This window comes from Macaca thibetana, chromosome 2 (genome assembly GCF_024542745.1).
Source record: "Macaca thibetana thibetana isolate TM-01 chromosome 2, ASM2454274v1, whole genome shotgun sequence".
Taxonomy (NCBI): domain Eukaryota; kingdom Metazoa; phylum Chordata; class Mammalia; order Primates; family Cercopithecidae; genus Macaca; species Macaca thibetana.
The window spans coordinates 150,200,602-150,222,847 of record NC_065579.1 but is presented as its reverse complement, the minus strand read 5'-3'; the positions used below and the strand labels follow the sequence as shown (position 1 = coordinate 150,222,847).

General features: G+C 42.9%; 1 protein-coding gene across 26 annotated transcripts in view; it reads left to right on the top strand.

The window, feature by feature from the left end:
• The window catches only part of KALRN (kalirin RhoGEF kinase), a 708,666-nt gene that overhangs the window by 299,642 nt on the left and 386,778 nt on the right, over nt 1-22,246 (top strand). For all 26 annotated transcript variants that reach the window (XM_050781536.1, XM_050781534.1, XM_050781532.1 and 23 more), the window contains exons 7-9: nt 1,403-1,594; nt 5,294-5,425; nt 9,704-9,934. In XM_050781536.1, coding sequence (XP_050637493.1) covers nt 1,403-1,594; nt 5,294-5,425; nt 9,704-9,934 — 555 coding nt within the window. The remainder of the gene's footprint in view (nt 1-1,402; nt 1,595-5,293; nt 5,426-9,703; nt 9,935-22,246) is intronic.

Genomic DNA, 22,246 nt, shown 5'->3' with positions numbered 1-22,246 from the left:
TCAGAAAGGTCTCAGGACAGATTAATAAAAGAGATGACACATAGGGGTCATTAGACATCAGGGTGGATTTGTGTAGAAGTTCTTCACTTAACTTTTTAAACTTCCACAGAGACATTTTAAATTAAGAGAGACCCTACCAACCTGGCCCAGGTTTGGGACGGAGTGCTTAGAAGTCAGGGACAGCTAAGACGAATGGGGACCATAAGAGAGGAAAATAAAGAACCTTCATTAAACCTACTCAGTATTAATGAACTACACCTGAGTTGATAGAACCTAGAGAAAATGCTGTTACTGCAGAATACGTATAATCATTTGAGAAGATTTGTAACAAAGAATGAAGGCGTGTGAATAATCTGCCTCCCTGGTCCTCCTTTATGCAGACATATTGTGTGATTTGGAAAAGCTCCCTGTGGATGCCATAACCTTACCCGATTGTTTTGACACCTCAGATAACTAATAGGAGATAGCAGTTAAAAATAGCCATAATCACTACTGTCTTAGGTTTGTGAGGTTTTTCTTTTGTCTTGTTCCTTCCTGGAGCATTTTTCAGTGACCTAATAGGAAACAGCATACATGTTCATGAATTTTTAATTAGCAAGCAAAGATGAGAATGAATGTAAACAAAACACAAGATGACAGGAGACAATGGGCCAAGAGAGCCCCTCCTTGATGCCTTTTGGGGTACCCACAGATGCCTTTTGGGGTCAGGTGGGGAAATCTTCCTAAATCAAGCAGGGTTAAGAAAGGGCTTCACAGACCTAATTATTAGCATGGAAAAGTGTGTGGCTTCAAATGCTGTCTTTCTTTAAACCCTGTTTGATGACCAGTGCCTCAGCTCTTTTGGCAGGGCTGAAGGAGGTAGGAGGAAGGTGGGGACATTTTGCTAGGTGATAGGAAGATGTGGAATTACCGTGTCTCCTTTGCCCTCTTTGATGAGTACTTCTGCCCTGTTTGTTGTGTGTAGATGGCAATAGTGTCCTGGGTACAGCTCTCCCCTGAACAAGAGAGATGTCTCTGCCTCCTTTAGCTTGTGCCCTCGTCTGAGCCACCACTTCCAAAGAGCGCTCTTGAGAGTTATGTGCCATCCCTGGGAATGACCTCATAAGATGGTTGTGAGGATTACATAAAGCAGTCCATGTAAAGTGACTGCATTAAAGTGCATTAATAGTTGGCACAAAATCTATGCTGGTTCCCCACAATGAGAGGTCCCTGCTATCTACTGAAATTGAATTGTAGAAAAAGATTTCCCTTGGGCCAAAAACAAATACACTAGTATGGCCTGTACCAACCTCTCTCAGACTTTTGTTTTGGGCAGCTCCCTACCCCAAATATGTGCCCCACAAGAGTGTCCAGTGGATGTCTTTTGAGCCTGCCCCACTGAGCACTCCCCTTTGCTTTCTAGAACGCCTATGTCAACATCAACCGCATCATGTCCGTGGCTTCCCGCCTCTCCGAGGCCGGCCACTATGCCTCACAGCAAATCAAGCAGATCTCCACCCAGCTGGACCAGGAGTGGAAGAGCTTCGCCGCTGCCCTGGATGAACGCAGCACCATCCTCGCCATGTCTGCTGTGTTCCACCAGAAGGCTGAACAGGTAAGGCCCAGAATCCTGCAGCAGCTGCTGTTGGTGGGAAGGGTTGGGGATGGACAGGAAAGGGCTGGAGCGGAGCACACACACTCTCTATAGAGTGCTCCGCCTGTCTTTTTGAAACACTGAAGACCCTGCGGAGTCATTGCAACATTAACCTATGTTCGACCACATTCATGGCCCCTGTGTGCACAAAGAAACATTGGTAACTCTTGGTGACTTTGCTTGTCATACAAACAAGAGGGTACCCAGAGCCTTTTTACATTTTGCTTGGTAGTGGTTGTGTATGCACGTGTGCATGTGTGGGCTGTCCGCGTAGTGTGCATTCTCAGAACACAGATCAAAGGGGTGAATGTAAAGTGATCATTGAGGTGCTGAGAGCAGGGGGAAACTAATTTTACATGAAGCATTTGCTATGGATAATGGTAATATAATAATAATATAATGGGTCAAGATAATAATTACTCGTACTTACTAAGTGGCCAGGCATTGGCCAGTTGCATGATAACCCATTTTACAAAGAGGAATACTGAAGCTCAGAGACATTAATTGATTGGCCTGCCTGAGATTCCACGATGTGTTGGAGCCTGTATTGAACCAGCTCATAGAGAGACAGTTGTTAAATTTTCAGGAATTTTGTGAGCTGGTTATCACATTCTAGCTATTGCTTAATTATGTAGGTTTATAATTAAATATGTTATGTTAAAAGCAAAGTTAATAAATGCTCAAAACTCATCACTTGCTAATTATTTTACAACCTCTTGTTATTACCTATGTTCTTGAAATCATTTTTATGCATTTATGTTTTTCTGTGGCGGAAATACCATACAATTGTGTGCTATGTATGGATTACTCTTCCCAACTCCATGTTGGTGATGTCACACTGGTAGCTTAAAATACACCATGGTAGGAGTTTCATATTATAGAAATTATCAGATGCTATAAACCAGGGATTAATTCATTGCTTTATTGTTGCCTAGAGTCTAAAGAAAATGAGGGAGAAAGTGTTTGAAAATGCAGACTAAACTTAAAAATGTGTCCTGTGTATACCTGTTACATTGTGAGTAACACACAAAAATCAAGGAAATATTCTTCCAATATTCAAAAACTGTTACTTGGTTCAGCAAAGAAGTCACTGACATCCTTGATGAACAAGTGATGTTCTGGCGTAGTATTCAGGTGTTTTTCACCTTTGTCTCACTACTTAGCATAATGAAAATATCAACTAGCATGTGTGTCAAAACTACAAATGTTTGTCAGTTGCAACCATAGGTCAAAAGCATCCTGTGAGAATCAACTGGCTACATTAAATATACAATACAGAGCATTGTATATGTTGTTCTCTGTAAATGATGTGTTATACATTCTTTATATCTGTAGAATTTGTAAATGCACTTACCTGTATATATGTAATATATAGTCATATACACACGTACATATATATGCTGGTTGTTAAACATTTACTAACACACCACTGCTAAAATCGCACAATCTATGAGTAGATAGGCTATCAACTCAGGTGTGTTTAACACTAGGCCTGTGGTCTTAACCTCTACATTTCTTTCTTTGCATTACATTTGGGTAACATAGGCCAAGGAGAGTCAGACACCTGGTCACACCTTAAATCTCTCCCTCTGTTACCCTCTCTAGCGTGGAAGGCAACATAGCATAATTAAGAGTCTAGACTTTGAGGCAAGACACATGGATTCTGATCCCAGCTCCACCATTCATTTACCCTTAGACAAGTCATGTCACCATTCTGAGCTTGTTTCCTCTTCCATAATGTGGAGCTAATCATAAATAGCACAGGGCTATTTATGTGCTAAAGGGCTGTGCTAAAGATACAACATGAGAGATGGAATGTGTAAGGTGCCTCGTGTGCTTACTAAACAGTGGACGTTACTACTATGGGTATTTGCACCACATACTATCCTGGTATCTTTTTATTTCCTCCACCTGAGAACTTCCCAAAGACTGAAATAATACTTGTGTCAAGCCCAACCCTATACTTTGAGAGGGATGTGGCCATATCTTTTTGTCGCTGTTGTTAAGGTTGTTGGTGGTAGTGACTGATAGTGACTGGTTCATTCTTAGGGCCATGAGAATATTGATGTCCAATTTCCTGTTCTCTCTTCAACCGTATCACTTTCATACTTTATTCAAGGTTTGCCCAGATTGGTAAGGATGACCCCCTGCTTCTCTCTTTGTCTCTCTGGCATTATATCCTTGAGGTGATCATTTTGTGGGATATGCTACAGGCCACCTGTTAGAATATTGCAGAGAAATCCCAAGAGCCTTGAAGCAGTACTCCCCCCATGATTGACACAAGAATGTCAAGTGGCTTCTAGGGTCATTTGTAAAGTAGTTATTGGTGGAGCAAAGAAACTTCTGAGATTTCAGCATGTACATATTATATGATGTGATACTGGATGGCACCTGGCACTCTTCCAGAATTGCTAAGAAATGGTCTAATGTGTTACGAAATGTACAGAATGAAAAGTCAACCACAACAATCAACAGGCCGGGGACTGAAAGCTGACAGTGACAACAAAACTAGAATGCAAACAGTTGCAGTGCCAGAACTGAGAAAACTGGAGAAGTGCACATTTATTTCATGTTTCCTGATTTGGACTGGTTTGGATCAGAAGCAATTTTATTTGTATCTATTTTTTAATGCAATTTCTGTAGGTATTACTAGTCCTTCAGGGACACTCATAAACCATGCTTCTTTTTAACTGGGGAAAAAGATGACTCAAGGCTATTTTTTTCCATGCATTTATTTAGGCAGCTCTTTATTGTCCTCATATGGGCTGTTCTTGGCAATGGGATTAAAAGGTATTTAGGCAATTAATTTAAATGGAGCTGTGCATCCAGGCGAGAGGAATCACAGACAGAACAATTCCAGACTGTTGGGTGAATTATTTGCATTTTCAAAGTGCATTTTTCCACCCAATAAATTGGAGTGATTTCAGTTAGCTTACCCTTTGTGCATGAAGATCCATAGTCTTCCACAGCTGTTAATTTTAATTTTAAAATAATTTGATGTCTGTCAAAGATCTATGTCTATATGTAACAACCCGGGATGCAGTAGGTATAGCACAGCCTGTCCCCCTAGACTGCCTCTCTTGTTTCCACCCTTCAGGGGACTGACCCAACAGTGGGTCAGTGGGAGACCTGTTGAGGGCAGTCTGCATCCCATATGGGATGGTCTCTGCAAGTTCCCTGGGTTCCTGGTGGTCTGTGTGAGGTGTTTTTTGCTTGTCTTCACAACTGGATGTACACAGTATAAAGCACAGATGTGGAACATCTCCTTATGTTACACACAGCCCCTCACATATGCCTGTGAGTGTGCATGGGGCAAGAAGCTCTAATGTATCCTTGGAATGTGGTGAGCTGTTTCCATACCTGGACATTACAGTTAGTGTGTAGCTATAACCTGTTGAACATCTGGTGATTCACCTGCCCCCTACAGTTTCATAATAGTCAATTTTGTGGAGACTATACTTCCTAAATGGGTACCTGGGTCTGATTTCTTACCAGGAGTTAGTATTTGTAGAATTAAAAAACTCTACCCTCTACAGTGGTCTCTGAAGGCTTTCAGAAGTCCTGATGTTTTTTCCCAAGGTATGTGACGCTCTCTCCATAATCCACCCAACTCCCTACCCCCAGTGCTCCCCCACTGACCCACCCCGCGTCTCCTTCCAGTTCCTGTCGGGAGTGGACGCCTGGTGCAAGATGTGCAGCGAAGGTGGTCTGCCGTCCGAGATGCAGGACCTAGAGCTGGCAATTCACCACCACCAGACCTTGTATGAGCAGGTGACCCAAGCCTACACAGAGGTGAGAATGGAACAGGGCAACCATGGGTCTTGAGCATTTCTGCATGTGGGTGGGTGACGAGGGCACTGGCCTGTGCACTGTGAAATAGCCTGGGTGGGACTAAGAAGAAGAGAGGCTGTTTTTCTTTTTTTGGTGACATCTTTAGGAACCTTGATCTATGAACTATGGTGTCTCCAACCAGGAAGGAGAACAAATTGGGGCCATTATTAGGCATCACTTTGGTGCACTCACATTCATTCTCTCTCTCTCTGACACACACACACACACACACACACACACACACACACACCCCCTATACACTTGCGTTATCCTGTGTGTGAAGATTGGACTTTCTCCTCTTGGGGGAGGAATATAAGAAAATGAAGCTGTGCTTTTCTGGAGTTTGCTTTCTGATTGGTGAATGGACATGTACGCACTAGCCCTGCCACCTTTTTTATGAAGCAGCTCATCAAAAAAATATTAATTTTCTCACCAGAAGATCCAGAGGAAAACACACAGCGTGGAGATAGTGTTTGCAGGAGTAAAAAGCTTCCGTGAATGTGAAGGACAAAGACTCTTCCGTTGAAAAATCAAAGGCAGGGGGTTGCTGTAAAGCTAAGAAAGGGAAAAAAAACCTCTTGACAGTCCTCTCAAAGTAAAAGGAAACAGCTACATAGGTACCTCTGTGTAGATATACACAAGTTAGTATGTTTGCTAACTGGCATGAATTCTGAGGAAGGGAACTGAGGGATGGAGAGGGATGGGCTGATTAAGGAAGCTGGATGAGGAGAAGTGAATTCACATACAGCCCATGTGTTTCCTCTGGGCAGGATTAGTTAGAGGAGTATTAAAATGGGTTCCTGGACCACCTGCATCAGACTCACCTGATACAGATTCCTGGGTCCCACCCAAGACTGAATCAGAATGTCAAGAAGTGAGACCTGGAACCTACATTTTAATAACTATTACCCTATTTGAATTTGATGCACATTGAAGTCTAAGAACCAATGGCTTCTGGGTAAGAATAAGGGTTTTTGCCACAGTCAAACTGAATTTGAATCCTGGCTCTCCGATTTACTAGCTGTGTGACCTCAGACAAGTTACTTAACCACTCTGAGCTTCGTTTCATCTGTGAAATGAAAGTGGTAACACCTGCCTCATAGGATAGTGTCGAAGTTATAAAGGTAATGCATGACAATTCACAATTGCAAAATTGTGGAACCAGCCTAAATGTCTATCAGCCAACGAATGGGTAAAGAAAATGTGGTATATATACACCATAGAATACTACTCAGCCATAAAAAGGAACAAAATAATGGCATTCACAGCAATCTGGATGGAGTTGGAGACCATTATTCTAAGTGAAGTAACTCAGGAATGGAAAACCAAGTATCGCATATTCTCACCTTTAAGTGGGAGCTAACCAAACACCACCTGTTCCCCAAAACTATTTAAATAAATAAATCATAGTACCCAACAAAAAATTAAAAAAATAAAATGAAGGTAATGTATATAATGCACTTGGCCCAGTGTCTGATAGTAATGAGCACTAAAAAATGGTAATGTATTCTGTCATTGTAGAAGGCACAATGAAGGACTTATGAGCCAAATCTGATCTCATCAGCTCTGATCCATATGGCCCAAAGCTTTCTGTCTTATAACAGAACTGTGCCTCTGCCCATGGGTCAAGAATCTTTAAATTTACTCCTTGCAAAATACAAATATAGAGAGTACAAATGAGATTAATATTATACTTCCACATGTGTGAGGTGCAGGTATAATTATACATATAGACACAATATTTCTCTCAATTAATTATCAGGCCCTAGCATTGTGAGGCTTAAACCTTCCCTTCAACCCCACTTCAGAGGCCAGTGAGCTGTCCCTGCTTCCTACAGATGTAGAGACTGAGGCAGAGAATTGGAGCTCATGCAGGGTGGATTTCTAGGACTTGGGCCTCCATCTCTAACCACCCTGCCCTGGACATAGCATGGTGCCAAAAGACAGCATTTGCTCAGAATTCCAGGAAGAGAGCGCTCCTGGGTTTGGCTATAGGATATTTGTCTTACTCATGTCTCTGGTGGGCATCACCTCTGCATTGTTTATAAACTACTTCCCCCACCCCACTCTCCTGGCAGTCTATGGGAGATGGGGATGGTGGGATTGGGTGGGTGGTGGTGGTTTCCTCTCCTGGCCTCTGCTGCACTCTACTCCAGCACCCCTCCTAACTACCGTGCCCTGAAGGCCCTTCTGTGGCCCCATGGGCAGGAGGAGTAACAGCTGCTTCTGTATTCCTGGACCCCCAGCCAAGCTATTATCAGGGACCAAAGGAAGGGTGAGGGGAGTATGCAAACCCGGCAAACAGCTTCATCATCAGAGGTGTGGAGATGGAAACACACCTCATTCCCTACCTTGCTGATGAGATAAAAGACCATTTTCATCTCCAAAAGCCTTCTTTTGGTGAAGACTCCAAGCCAACTTTGATTTAGTTGGTAACCAAGTTTGGGAACTCAACATTTCTATCAATTCCCAGTCATCCCTGTTTTAAATTGGAAAGATGCATGTTCTGTTGGGTACTTTGTCAGTACAGGAGGGCCACAGGTGTTGATTGTATGATGTCACTTTCCAGAATTATTGTTGCCCGCGATTGTGCCAGAACTCCAATGAGTAGAATGGCAGAGAGTGTCATCCCACTTTTCTCAGACTGAGGGCGAGTGTTGGGATGTGGATGGTGTGTCCACAGTCTAAGTGTCCCAGCCTTTCTCTGCATGTTCTAGAAAAATGAGGATTTTACTGCTTTTCAGAAGAAAGAAGGGGGTTGTATAGAGCAAGAGCAAAGTATTTTAAAAGGATAAAGACAAAAGAAAGAAAATGACAAGGAAATAAAGAGGATGGGAGGGAGATAATGATGATTATGACGATGGTTGTATTAGTCTGTTCTCATGCCACTAATAAAAACATACCTGAGATTGGGTAATTTATTAAAAAAAAAAGAAGAAAAAAAACAGGTTTGATGGACTTACAGTTTCACATGGCCATGGAGGCCTCACAATCATGGCAGAAAGTGAAGGAGGAGCAAAGGCATGTCTTACATGGTGGCAGTCAAGAGAGTGTGTGCAGGGGAACTGCCCTTTTATAAAACCATCAGCTCTCATGAGACTTATTCACTAACATGAGAACAGCATGGGAAAAACCCATCCCCATGATTCAATTACCTCCCACCAGGTCCCTCCCACAACATGTGAGGATTATGGGAACTACAATTCAAGATGAGATTTGAACGGGGACACAGACAAACCATATCAATGGTGATGCTGGTGAAGATAAAATTGGTAGCCAGTATCACGTCAGGCTCTATTCTAAACACTGTATGTGTGTTAACTCATTTAATCCTCACCATGACTTTATGAAGTATGTACATAATTCTGCCTCTTTTACAGAGAAGGAAACTGAGGACCAAGGGGGTTAAATAACTTGTCTCTTGTCACACATCTAGAATTTTAGAGCCAGATAGAGGAATTTGGGAAAGAAAAAGCAGGAGAGAATTATGGTGGGAACTTATATTGACTTCATTTCTGAAATGAAGTTATGCTGTCTTACCTGGTGTGAGTCAGTTAAAATATTTACCAAGCCTGGGCGCGGTGGCTCACGCCTGTAATCCAAGCACTTTGGGAGGCTGAGGTGGGCGGATCACCTGAAGTCTGGAGTTCGAGACCAGCCTGGCCAACATAGTGAAACCCCATCTCTACTAAAAATACAAAAATTAGACAGGCATGGTGGCATGCGCCTGTAATCCCAACTACTCAGGAGACTGAGGCAGGAGAATTGCTTGAACCCAGGAGGCAGAGGTTGCAGTGACCGGAGATCGCACCATTGATTGCACTCCAGCCTGGGGACAAGAGCGAGATTTTGTCTCAAAAACAAACAAGCAAACAAACAACAACAACAACTAAAATTTGCCAAGTGCCTACTGTGTGCCAGGCACTGTTTTGGGCATTGAGGGGAGAGCAGCAAGTAGTCAGTGTCTCTGCCCTCACAGAGCTGAAATTCAGGAGGGGAGAGAGTCTCACAGACAACTGGCCAGCACTCCAGCAACTCCCCCATCAGGGAATTCCAGGTGCTTGGCCCTCCACCAGGCTGGAGGATCATGGCAGCTCTGGCTGGCTAGGTGTCTGGGTATGGGATTCCTGAGATTCTCAGAAGGCATAGTCAGGGACCTTCAGGCAGATACTTATTGCTTCTCTCTGTGCCCTGCCTATCACCCTTTTCCCTTTACCTAAACTTCTCTCTTTCCTGCAGGTCAGCCAGGATGGCAAAGCACTGCTAGATGTGCTACAGCGGCCCCTGAGCCCTGGGAACTCAGAATCCCTCACGGCCACAGCCAACTACTCCAAGGCAGTGCACCAAGTGCTGGACGTGGTGCACGAGGTGTTACATCACCAGCGACGGCTGGAGAGCATCTGGCAGCACCGCAAGGTGCGGCTCCACCAGCGGCTGCAGCTCTGTGTCTTCCAGCAGGACGTACAGCAGGTAACAGGCTCTGAGCCCTGGTGTCCATCATCCATTCTAGGAGGCAGACCGAGCTCAAGTCCCTGATCTAGGTGGTCAGGCTTAGGAGAGCACAGACTTATAGAGGGAAAAATGAAATTCAGCTCTCAAGTGCTCCACAGAACCCCACCAAAATACAAAACAAAAACTGGACCTGTGAATTGCATGTTTCTTGCCTAAGTGACTTTATAGACTGGCCTTCTCACCATGTGATATTGGAAAGGGAGACTTAGTTTCAGGAACTGCAATTCGTCATCGTCATATGGCACATTTTTCTTTGGTTTTGTTTTGTTTTGTTTTTTGGAGAGAGTCTCGCTCTGCTGCCCAGACTGGAGTACAGTGGTGTAATCTTGGCTCATTGCAACCTCCACTTTCTGGGTTCAAGTGATTCTTGTGCCTCAGCCTCCCAAGTAGCTGGGATTAAGGGCATGTGCCACCACACCCAGCTAATTTTTGTATTTTTGGTGGAGATGGGGTTTCACCATGTTGGCCAGGCTGGTCTTGAACTCCTGACCTCAGGTGACCTGCCCGCCTCGGCCTCCCAAACTGTCAATATGGGTTAGGGTTAGGGCCAATGTGGCACATTTTTCGTTTGGTGAGCTTGACCCACACTCAGGCAGTGATTGCTAGACAGCTCAGGGGTGGGTGGTTTTCTGAGCACTGTCAGGCTTGGACCCCACATATGGTCCATCTGGGATGCAGGTGGCCTGCCAGAGTGGAGGTGAAGTGGGGTACAGGGACCTTCAGAGGATTCCTTTACAAGGTTGGACCAGGAAAATCAGATTTAAAACCTGGGCTGTTGTTCAGTGTATGTTTCATGATTACAGGTTATTTCTGACTTTATATAGTTTTTTTTTTTTGTATTATGACATCAGTTGTGGCTTTTTCCTTTACCACTAATAACAAAGAAATGGTTATGTTTCTGACCACAAAAGGACAGTCTTGCTACAAATGCCCTTTCAGATGAAATAACCCATTCTTTTCTCCTTGTACTCTCTCTGTTTCTGTCTTCCAGGGGACCCTGGGATCTTTGCTGGAGGATTGATATACTAGGGTGGGGGGAGCTGGTTGGGAGATGGGGACTGAGATCCAGTCTCACTGTCTGTCATCTCTCTCTTAGTTCACCATAGGAGAACTAAGGATGGGCTTAGTTGTCCTAGGATGGGCTCTGCAGAGCTTCAGAGGAGCTGCTGGGGTGGACGCACTTGTGTTCAACACCTGTTTGACTTTTCTGTGGCTACCATGTAACTCCAGGATTATACATATAAAATAACAATTCACTCTCCTTTCATTCTTTTGTGGCATCGGCCAGGTATAATCCAAGGATAATCTAATTTATCTACTGTATTATATAATACAATGTAATCCGTTGTATATTTCCAGTGTAGTGAAATACACATGGAAAATTGAGAGCCAACTGTACATGTCTTTGGGATATTGGTGCCCTACACCGGTGTCATTAGAGGGGCCTCTGGTGCTGGGTGCCTGAAGGAGTCAGGCCGAGTGGAGGGAGAGTTGAGCATTCTTGTCACTGACTGTGACACCCTCTGACTAGGGGGATAGTCACTGTGCAATCAGTCCCAGGAGCGGATGGGCCTTCGAGCATGTCCTCACTTCTTGGGCTGCCATAACTTGCCTTGCAGAGTCCTCTTCTGACTGGAGCATCAATTGAGTCATCAGAGGCAACACCTCAGTCCCAGGAGAAATGGGCAGTACTGATGTGCTGGCCGCAGTTCTGAAGCCCTCATGGGGCCTGCTGGGAGTGGAGAAGCAAATGAATCAGTTGCCTACTCCTGCCATCTGGAGCTATCCTGATAAATATATCACTCCTGAGTGCAGGAGAGCACAGGAGGTAGTCTGTGATTGAGACAGAGTGAGGTACCAGCCTCTGAAGGCACAAAGGAGAGGCGTTGCTATTTCAGTGAACTCTCCATGACTCTCAGAGATGATCTGGGCAGTATCCATGGTGTCCTCTTTACCCTCATGCTAACTTTACAGCTGTTGTCCTGGAGAGCTGCAGAGGGGCTGCCAGGAGGGTGGGTGAAAGGCCTCCCCAAGAGGAGGGTGGCATTCCAGACTCCAACTATCAGGGAACTGCTGTGATCTGACTTTTCTGTGGCCACCATGACATCTAAACTAAAGCTAAGAAAAAGTATAAAACCACACCTGTGGTTGTTCTGCATCATGCTTTTAAAAATGAGAGCCTTTCTGAAATTAAGACCCTGTCAGTTCATCACTTTCTTGTTTGTAAATCCATGAGCACGAAATCTTTTTCCATTTATTTGTGTCCTCTTACTTCCTTCAGCAGTGGTTTGTAGTTCTCCTTGAAGAGGTCCTTCACATCCCTTGTAGTTATATACCTAGGTATTTTATTCTCTTTGTAGCAATTGTGAGTAGGAGTTCACTCATGATTTGGCTCTCTATTATTGGTTTATAGGAATGCTTGTGATTTTTGCACATTCCAGAATTATGCAAAAAATCAATTGCATTGATTTTGTATCTTGAGACTTTGCTGAAGTTGCTTATCAGCTTAAGATTTTGGACCAACATCTAGAGAAGTAAAGAAAGCAAGACATTACAAGTTTTGATGGAGGCTTAAAATGTTGAACTTTTAGAAAATGCTCTGAATCCCAGAAACCTCAAAGAAATCCAGAGATCTGGTGAATAGCAATGTCAGGAATATAAGACAAGGTGAGGACAAGGTGGTTCTTATCATTAGAAGTTAATATAAGAAATTGAGAGTAGAAAATATGTACATGACTAGGTTGTATTTCTGTCAGTCTTTCTACCTCATGTGTAATCTTTTAAAGTTATTTGAATATTATCCTAAGCAAACTAACACAGGAATAGAGAACCAAACACCACATGTTATCACTTATAAGCAGAAGCTGAACACTGAACACACATGGACACAAAGACGGGAACAGTAGGCACTAGGGACTGCTTGAGTGGGGAAGGTGGGAAGGAGGTGTGGGTTCAAGGCTGCCTATCAAGTACTATGCTCAGTATCTTGGTGATGGGATCACTCATACACTAAGCCTCAGTGACATGCAATTTACCTATGTAACAAACCTGCACATGTACCCCCAAACCTAAAATAAAAGTAAATAAAAAGCAACAAAAAATTAAAAAATTAAAAAAAAAAAGATTTTTGGGCCAAGACGTAGGGTTTTCTAAATATACAATCATGTCATCTGCAAACAAAGACAATTTGACTTCCTCTCTTCCTATTTGAATACCCTTTATTTCTTTCTCTTGCCTGATTGCCCTGGCCAGAACTTCCAATACTGTGTTGAATAGGAGTGGTGAGAGAGGGTATCTTTGTCTCGTGCTGATTTTCAAAAGGAATGCATCTAGCTTTTGCCCATTCAGTATGATATTGGCTGTGGGTTTGTCATAAATAGCTTTCATTATTTTGAGATACATTCCATCAGTACCTAGTTTATTGAGAGTTTTTAGCATGAAGGGGTGTTGAATTTTATCAGCCTTTTCTGCCTCTATTGAGATAATCATGTGGTTTTTGTCATTGATTCTGTTTATGTGATAGATTATGTTTATTGATTTGCATATGTTGAACCAGCCTTGCATCCCAGGAATGAAGCTGACTTGATCGTGGTGGATAAGCCTTTTGATGTGTTGCTGGATTTGTTTGGCCAGTATTTTATTGAGGATTTTTGCATTGATGTTCATCAGGGATATTGGCCTGAAATTTTCCTTTTTTGTTGTGTCTCTGACAGGTTTTGGTATCAGGATGATGCTGACCTCATAAAATGAGTTAGGGAGGAGTCCCTCTTTTTATATTGTTTGGAATAGTTTCAGAAGGAATGATACCAGCTCCTCTTTGTATCTCTGGTAGAATTTGACTGTGAATCCATCTGCTCCTGGACTTTTTTTGGTTGGTAGGCTATTAATTACTGCCTCAATTTGAGAACTTGTTATTGGTCTATTTGGGGATTCAACTTCTTCCTGATTTAGTCTTGGGAGGGTGTCTGTGTCCAGGAATTTATCCATTTCTTCTGGATTTTCTAGTTTATTTGCATAGAGGTGTTTATAGTATTCTCTGATGGTAGTTTGTATTTCTGTGGGATCAGTGGTGATATCTCCTTTATCATTTTTTATGTGTCTATTTGATTCTTCTCTCTTTTTCTTTATTAGGCTAGTGATCTATCTATTTTGTTAATCTTTTCAAAAACCAGCTGCTGGATTCATTGATTTTTTGAAGGGTTTTTTGTGTCTCGATCTCCTTCAGTTCTTCTCTGATCTTAATTATTTCTTGTCTTCTGCTAGCTTTTGAATTTGTTTGCTCTTGCTTCTCTGGTTCTTTTAATTGTGATGTTACGGCATCAATTTTAGATCTTTCCCGCTTCCTCCTGTGGGCGTGTAGTGTTATAAATTTCCCTCGGAGCACTACTTTAGCTGTGTCCCAGAGATTCTGGTATGTTGTGTCTTTGTTCTCATTGGTTTCAAAGAACTTCTTTATTTCTGCCCTAATTTCATTATTTACCCAGTAGTCATTCAGGAGCAGGTTGCTCAGTTCCCATGTAGATGTGTGGTTTTGAGTGAGCTTCTTAATCCTGAGTTCTAATTTGATTGCACTGTGGTCTAAGAGACTGTTTGTTATTACTTCCGTTCTTTTGCATTTGCTAAGGAGTGTTTTACTTCCAATTATGTGGTTAATTTTAGAATAAGTGCGATGTGGTGCTGAGAAGAATGTGTATTCTGTTGATTTGGGGTGGAGAGATCTGTAGATGTCTATTAGGTCCACTTGGTCCAGAGCTGAATTCAAGTCCTGAACATCCTTGTTAATTTTCTGTCGTGTTGATGTGACTAATATTGACAGTGGGGTGTTAAAGTCTTCCACTATTATTGTGTGGGAGTCTAACTCTCTTTGTAGGTCTTTGCTTTATGAATCTGGGTGCTCCTGTATTGGGTGCAAGGAAACCCAATGCACTTTCTGTTTTTTATTCTCCCCTAACTCTTCTATCTTCCATGTATGTAAAAGGGCTACTTTCAGGCCCAGATACACCTGAATTGTGGTGGGAAGAACAAGGAGTCACTAGATTCTTGCTCTTTCTGGGAGATGCAAATTTCATTCTATCTTTTCTTAGCTAGACCAACTGTTTTCAGAGCATCCCCTGCAGGCAGGCCACCTTGTTCCGCCTGCCCTTCTTCTTCACTCTCCATTTTTTGCAAGAATGAGTCTATCTGATAGCAAATCCTAGACAGACAACACTCTTTGGTAGAACAGTAGGTAGGCTCTTTGAATAAAACACAAACACAGGAATAATCTCCACTGATTATTTAAATCAAATAATTCCATGTTTTTGTCTTTTAGTGTGACTTTAACCCTCCTACCCCCAACTTCTATTTTTTATTATAAAGTAATTTAGTTTTTCTGTAGCAAATAAAAAATATATCAGTTGACAGAGGCCAAGCACGGTGGCTCACGCCTGTAATCCCAGCACTTTGAGAGGCTGAGGCGGGAGGATCACTTGGGGTCATGAGATCAAGACCAGCCTGGCCAACATGGTGAAACCCCATCTCTACTAAAAACACAAAAATTATGCAGGTGTGGTGGCACACGCCTATAGTCCCATCTACTCAGGAGGCAGAGGCAGGAGAATTGCTTGAACCTGGGAGGCAGAGGTTGCAGTGAGCCAAGATCACAGCACTGCATTCCAGCCTGGGTGACAGAGCAAGACTCCATCTCAAAAAAGAAAAAAGAAAAAACACGTCTGTAAAGTGTTTTGGCACACCTTCTGTATGCAAAATCTTGTGCTAGAAGTTTGTGGTCTCTGCCTTTGAGCGTAGACACATACACCCAAGTATATATTAATGGCACACAGCTATCTGTGTTCAGAGCCAAAAACAACCAAACAACAATGAGCTTATTAGAGTCAGGGCAGAGAGAGTTCACTCTTGTTGGGGTGTGCTTCACGCTGGTCCTTGGAGCACAGGAAGGGGAGATGGGGGTGATGTTCTTGGGAAAGACCAGAAAGCAGAGAACTAAGTTATAGGCAGGGCACAAGGGTGAGGAAGTCTAACTGGATACCTACTCCTGGCAGTGATAATGGGAGGTGAGACTGGAAGGGTAGGGAGTGGTCTTGTTGGTGTGAGTAGGTCAGTGACACATTTGAGGCTTCTATGTCTTGTTTTTAAGCAGTATGGTCAGGTGAACTAGGGAAGGGCAGTAATGTCAGAATATATCTGGCTTGGTGACTTCCATTCTGAATTAATGAAAATTAATATTCATTTAAAGTCCATAGTTCCTGTACTACAAATAGATTGTACCTGCTTCCCTCAGTTTTTCTGAAGCCTCAGGTGGAAAATTACAGCTTTTACTTTGTCAGCTCTAGTTTGCCAAAGACTGTCTCAAAAGGATTTGACTGTAATTTTCTAAAAACTCCAAATAGTCAATCTTTTACTAGCTCCATTGACTATAGTCTCTTAATCATACTAAAACGGTTTGGTCATTGTATAATCCAGTCGACAGTTTTGCATAATAGAAGATGAGCACTTCAGGTTGCTCTCAGAATGATTAGTTATTTTAAAAAAAAGTGACCAGAATGATGTCAGGTCTAGAAACTAACTCTTCCGATAAGAAAGAAGGATTAAAACATCTAAAAAGGAAAGGGTCAGGGCATATTCTGCACCTCATTAGATCAAGGAATGCACTCATGGGGGAACCGTGTGTTCAACAGGTTACTTGATGGGTGCACTGAAAGGGGATTAAAGTATCAGAGGAATGGTTGGATTCCAACCCTGAGATTTTGTTACTGGAATTAAATGTGTCTTTATAAGTTATATTGTTCAAAGCTCAGGATTCATCAACTTTATGAGTAAATATGATTGAGTATCTAATCTCTTCACTTGGCTTTTGTTTAATCTTCCATCACTGTGAGGCAGATGATAGTTTTGTTCCGTCTTTCTGATGGGGAAATTAAGGCTTAGAAAGGCTTAGTAAACTTGCCTAAGGTCACACAGCTAGTGGCAGATCAGGGATTCAATTCCAAGTTCACCTAATATCAAACTCCATCCTCTTAGCCTCTTTACTATGCCATATACCCATGATGGGTGATGGGAATAAGAGACACAGATCATGCCCTTGAGAAGTTTATAATTTAGTGCTAGAGTATCACTGATCAAAGTGTCCTGATCAATTACTTGGTCTCACAGGATGAGACTTGCCTAATATCGTATAGCTGCTGACAGCTGAGATTGATCCTCAAACTACCTGTCCAGTAAGATTCAAGAAGACAGTCTTACTTATACCCAGAAACCTCCCTCATTGGCTAGCACAGCAGTCTGAGATCTAACTGCAAGGCAGCAGCCAGGCTGGGGGAGGGGCACCCGCCATTGCTGAGGCTTAAGTAGGTAAACAAAGCCACCAGGAAGCTCGAACTGGGTGGAGCCCACAGCAGCTCAAGGAGGCCTGCCTGTCTCTGTAGACTCCACTTCTGGGGACAGGGCAAAGCTAAACAAAAAGCAGCTGAAACCTCTGCAGATGTAAATGACCCTGTCTGACAGCTTTGAAGAGAGCAGTGGATCTCCCAGCACGGAGGTTGAGATCTGAGAACAGACACACTGCCTGCTCAAGTGGGTCCTGGACCCCTGAGTAGCCTAACTGGGAGACATCCCCCACTAAGTGCAGACCGACACATCACACCTCACACGGTGGGATACACCCCTGAGATGAAGCTTCCAGAGCAAGAATCAGACAGCAACACTCACTGTTCAGCAATATTCTATCTTCTGCAGCCTCCGCTGCTGATACCCAGGCAAACAGGGTCTGGAGTGGACCTCAAGCAAACTCCAACAGACCTGCAGCTGAGTGTCCTGACTGTTAGAAGGAAAACTAACAAACAGAAAGGACACCCACACCAAAACCCCATCAGTATGTCACCATCATCAAAGACCAAAGGCAGATAAAACCACAAAGATGGGGAAAAAGCAGTGCAGAAAAGCTGGAAATTCAAAAAATCAGAGCGCATCTCCCCCTCCAAAGGAATGCAGCTCATCGCCAGCAATGGAACAAAGCTGGACAGAGAATGACTTTGACAAGTTGAGAGAAGAAGCCTTCAGTCAATCAAACTTCTCAGAGCTAAAGGAGGAACTACGTACCCAGCGCAAAGAAACTAAAAATCTTGAAAAAAGAATGGAAGAATGGATAATTAGAATAATCAATGCAGAGAAGGCCATAAACGAACTGATAGAGATAAAAACCATGACACGAGAAATACGTGACAAATGAACAAGCTTCAGTAACCGACTCGATCAACTGGAAGAAAGAGTATCAATGATTGAAGATCAAATGAATAAAATGAAGTGAGAAGAGAAATCTAGAGAAAAAAGAGGAAAAAGAAATGAACAAAGCCTCCAAGAAATATAGGATTATGTGAAAAGACCAAATCTATGTCTGATTGATGTGCCTGAAAGTGAGGGGGAAAATGGAACCAAGTTGGAAAACACTCTTCAGGGTATCCTCCAGGAGAACTTCCCCAACCTAGTAAGGTAGGCCAACATTCAAATTCAGGAAATACAGAGATTGCCACAAAGATACTCCTTGAGAAGAGCAACTCCAAGACACATAATTGTCAGATTCACCAAAGTTGAAATGAAGGAAAAAATGTTAAGGGCAGCCAGAGAGAAAGGTCGGGTTACCCACAAAGGGAAGCCCATCAGACTAACAGCAGATGTCTCGGCAGAAACTCTCCAAGCCAGAAGAGAGTGGGGGCCAATATTCCACATTCTTAAAGGAAAGAATTTTCAACCCAGAATTTCATATCCAGCCAAACTAAGTTTCATAAGTGAAGGAGAAATAAAATCCTTTACAGACAAGCAAATGCTTAGAGATTTTGTCACCACCAGGCCTGCCCTACAAGAGACCCTGAAGGAAGCACTAAACATGGAAAGGAACAACAGGTACCAGCCATTGCAAAAACATGCCAAAATGTGAAGATCATCGATGCTAGGAAGAAACTGCATCAACTAACGAGCAGAATAATCAGCTAATATCAAAATGACAGGATCAAGTTCACATATAACAATATTCACTTAAAATGTAAATGGACTAAATGGTCCAATTAAAAGACACAGACTGGCAAATTGGATAAAGAGTCAAGACCCATCTGTTTGCTGTATTCAGGAGACCCATCTCACATGCAGAGACACACATAGGCTCAAAATAAAGGGATGGAGGAACATCTACCAAGCAAATGAAGAACAAAAGCCCTTTTCCATATGCTTTCTCTATAACTATTTATTACTAACACAAATTTCCCCAAAACAGACACTATCCATTCTCATTTATTTTTCACAGTTATAATTATGTTAACTTAGCATTACTGATGCTATTATTTGCAGCATGTATCTTGAATAATATCCATCTGCCCATGGTCATAATTAGCAGTTTTAAAGTTCTCAAATAAGTTTTTTTTTATAGTGATAATCTAATCATTCAGATATTTTTCAAGTAGATAATAGGTGATTATTTGGGCAGAGTGTATGCCCAGAAAGAGCACAAGGTTGAGACTCTGCTGAGTTGGTGTAGATCGAGAGGGAGGCTCCTGCTTGTCAGGGTTGCTTTCTGATTGAAATGAAGAGAGGGAGGAAAACATTCCCATCTGCCTTTTTAGTGTCCCTGATCTTAGAGGAAGCACTCCATCCCTTTCCCTGTGGCAGGAGGCTAGTACAGAAGACTATGGGTTCTAGTCCTCTCCATGTGTTCCCTAGTCTCTGCAGGGCTGGGGAATGAGCTAGAGGCTTGCCTCTTGCATGCTCACATGCTTCCTGCCTGGAACCTCATGGGCTCCTAGTACCTCTTCTTCCTGGTTCCCCATTTCCCATACTATACCCCAGCCACTCTGTTCTCTGCCCTACTTTCCTTCTTGCCTCTCTTCCCTTCCCCGCCATGGGCTTCTCCCTTGGTGTTTAGTTTGGTATTTATTTTGATTTTATGAATACAAACTCTGTCCTGACTGAAAAGTGATCCTTCCATGATGAGCACGTGGGCATCTCATCTGGCAGGGATAGGAGGCTGATGAAGCCTGGGGAGGCAGTGAGAAGTCTCTTACCAGGAGATAGTGAACCTCAGGGCTTTATTGATCCACAGTAATTTTTAACATGTTTAATGTCCTCAATTCCTTTTTTATTCTTATATTAACAAGTGATAAGACAGTAACCATCCAGGGTACCTTTTTTCTAACAATCCCTATCCTTAGCATGTCCTTGATCTCAACATGCTAATTCTGGTATCTTGAATACTAGGCTAAAGGATAAAGAACTCACGCATGATTATTGATGAGATGCTGTTGAAGGATTCTGTGCAGAGGAGACATGTAATCAGAGTAGGGGTTTGAGGAAATCTAGTGCCAGTTTAGGGGCTGAGTTGGGGTGAGGGGAGACTGGAAACCATAGGCATGGTATGTGGCCATAGAGCATGAACAAGGGTAATGGGGAAAGTGTAGGTTTGGGAGCTTTTATGGGAAAAAAAATCACTAAAAATTTTCCATTTGTTACAGAAAATGAAGGAGGCATCACATATGAATATGTAACTGTATTTTTCAAAGTGTGGTCCTTGGACCCCTGCATTAAAATTATCTGGGCAGAGTGGAGGGCTTTTTAAAAACAGATTATCAGGCCCTATTCTACATTTCTTGATTCAGAATTTGGAAATGAGGTGGAGCCTATAATTTAAAAAGAACCCCAGGTGATTCTTAAGCATTCTAAAGTTCACAACTGCTGGCAAGAGTTTGAAGCCTTAGTGTTAAAAAGTATAGTGCCTCCAGAAACAGACAGCAAGGCACTAGGCAGAGGAGGTTCTCTCAGGGAGGTAGGAGGACCCAGCCTCCACTGTGCTGGGAGGGGACAGGTACAGGTGGGCTGGGGCTGGAGAGGCCAAGGGTTAGGGGCAGCTGAGACTTTGGGTCTCTGGACCCTCAGCTGGCTTCTACCCGACATCGGGTCTGCCAGGAGACAGAATTGCAGCTCTCAATGGAAGCACAGTCTGTACACCTGCTAATGAGTTTCCGCTGAGCCCTCTCAGAAGAATGATGGCTTCTCCTGCCATAGCAAGACATTTATTTTGATCATACTTGTTCCAAAGAGGGGACGGAAAATGAGTTGCTGGTAATTGGGCATTTCAAGTGGTGCCTGCATGCTCTCCAGTTGCAGCCGATGGGGAGCTGGGTGGTATAGGCAGCCTAGGAGCTGCTCCCCTTCAGAACTAGTGCTCAGTGTGCTGTGTGAAGAGACAGAAATAATGATGTGGTAGACTCTCCTGAGTGCTCTTCACACTGTGTGTACTTGAACCTTTAACAGAACAAAATGTCTTGTAGATGCCTGATGGCATATAAATGATCCTTCATTTACTTCAGAATAATGGCTTTCTAAATGTGGGAGGCTGAGGGCTGAGAGGTAGAAATTAAGAGAGGAGAAATCTTTAGTTTACTTAAAACATCAGGCAATTTCTTGTTTTACCCTGTGGATCAAATTATGACACAAGCTGAATAATCTATTTCAAATAAGATGACTTATCAGAGAGAACCAAGTGAGGGATCAGAGAGGTGAGATTCTGATTCCGCCTACATTTGCAAAACATCTCCATTTCTTTTCATGGGTTTTGTCCTTCCCACACAGGAAGTTTTCAAATTATATTTGTTATTCGTTTACCCATTTATTCAGCAAATACTCGGAGAAGAACACAGCAGCAAATCAAATGAACCCCCTGTTTACATAGAGCTTACAGTCAGGGGGTGGAAATAAAACAACACCCAAACCAAGCAAGTACGCCATGTGTCATATGGCGATAACTGGTGATGAGTAAGTGGAGAGCTGAATGAATGAGCAATGAAGATGCGTTTAAGAAGAGGTTCTGGGACTGGGCACTGTGGCTCATGCCTCTAATACTAGCACTTTGGGAGGCTGAGGTGAGCAGATTGCCTGATCTCAGGAGTTCAAGACCAGCCTGGGCAACATGGTAAAACCCTGTCTCTACCAAAATACAATAACATTAGCTGAGTATTGTGGTGTGTGCCTGTGGTCCTAGCTATTCAAGAGGCTGAAGCATGAGAATCGCTTGAACCCAGTAGGTGGAGGTTGCAGTGAGCCAAGATTGCGCCATTATACTCCAGCCTGAGTGACAGAGTGAGACTCTGTCTCCAAAAAAAAGAAGAAGAAGAGGTTCTGGCACATGGAATGGTACTTACAAAGTCCTTAAGACCAGAGTGGTTTCTCACGAGCTCAGATGCATTCATGGCCACCATACAGAGATTGTTTGTTAATAATTCTCTTCAA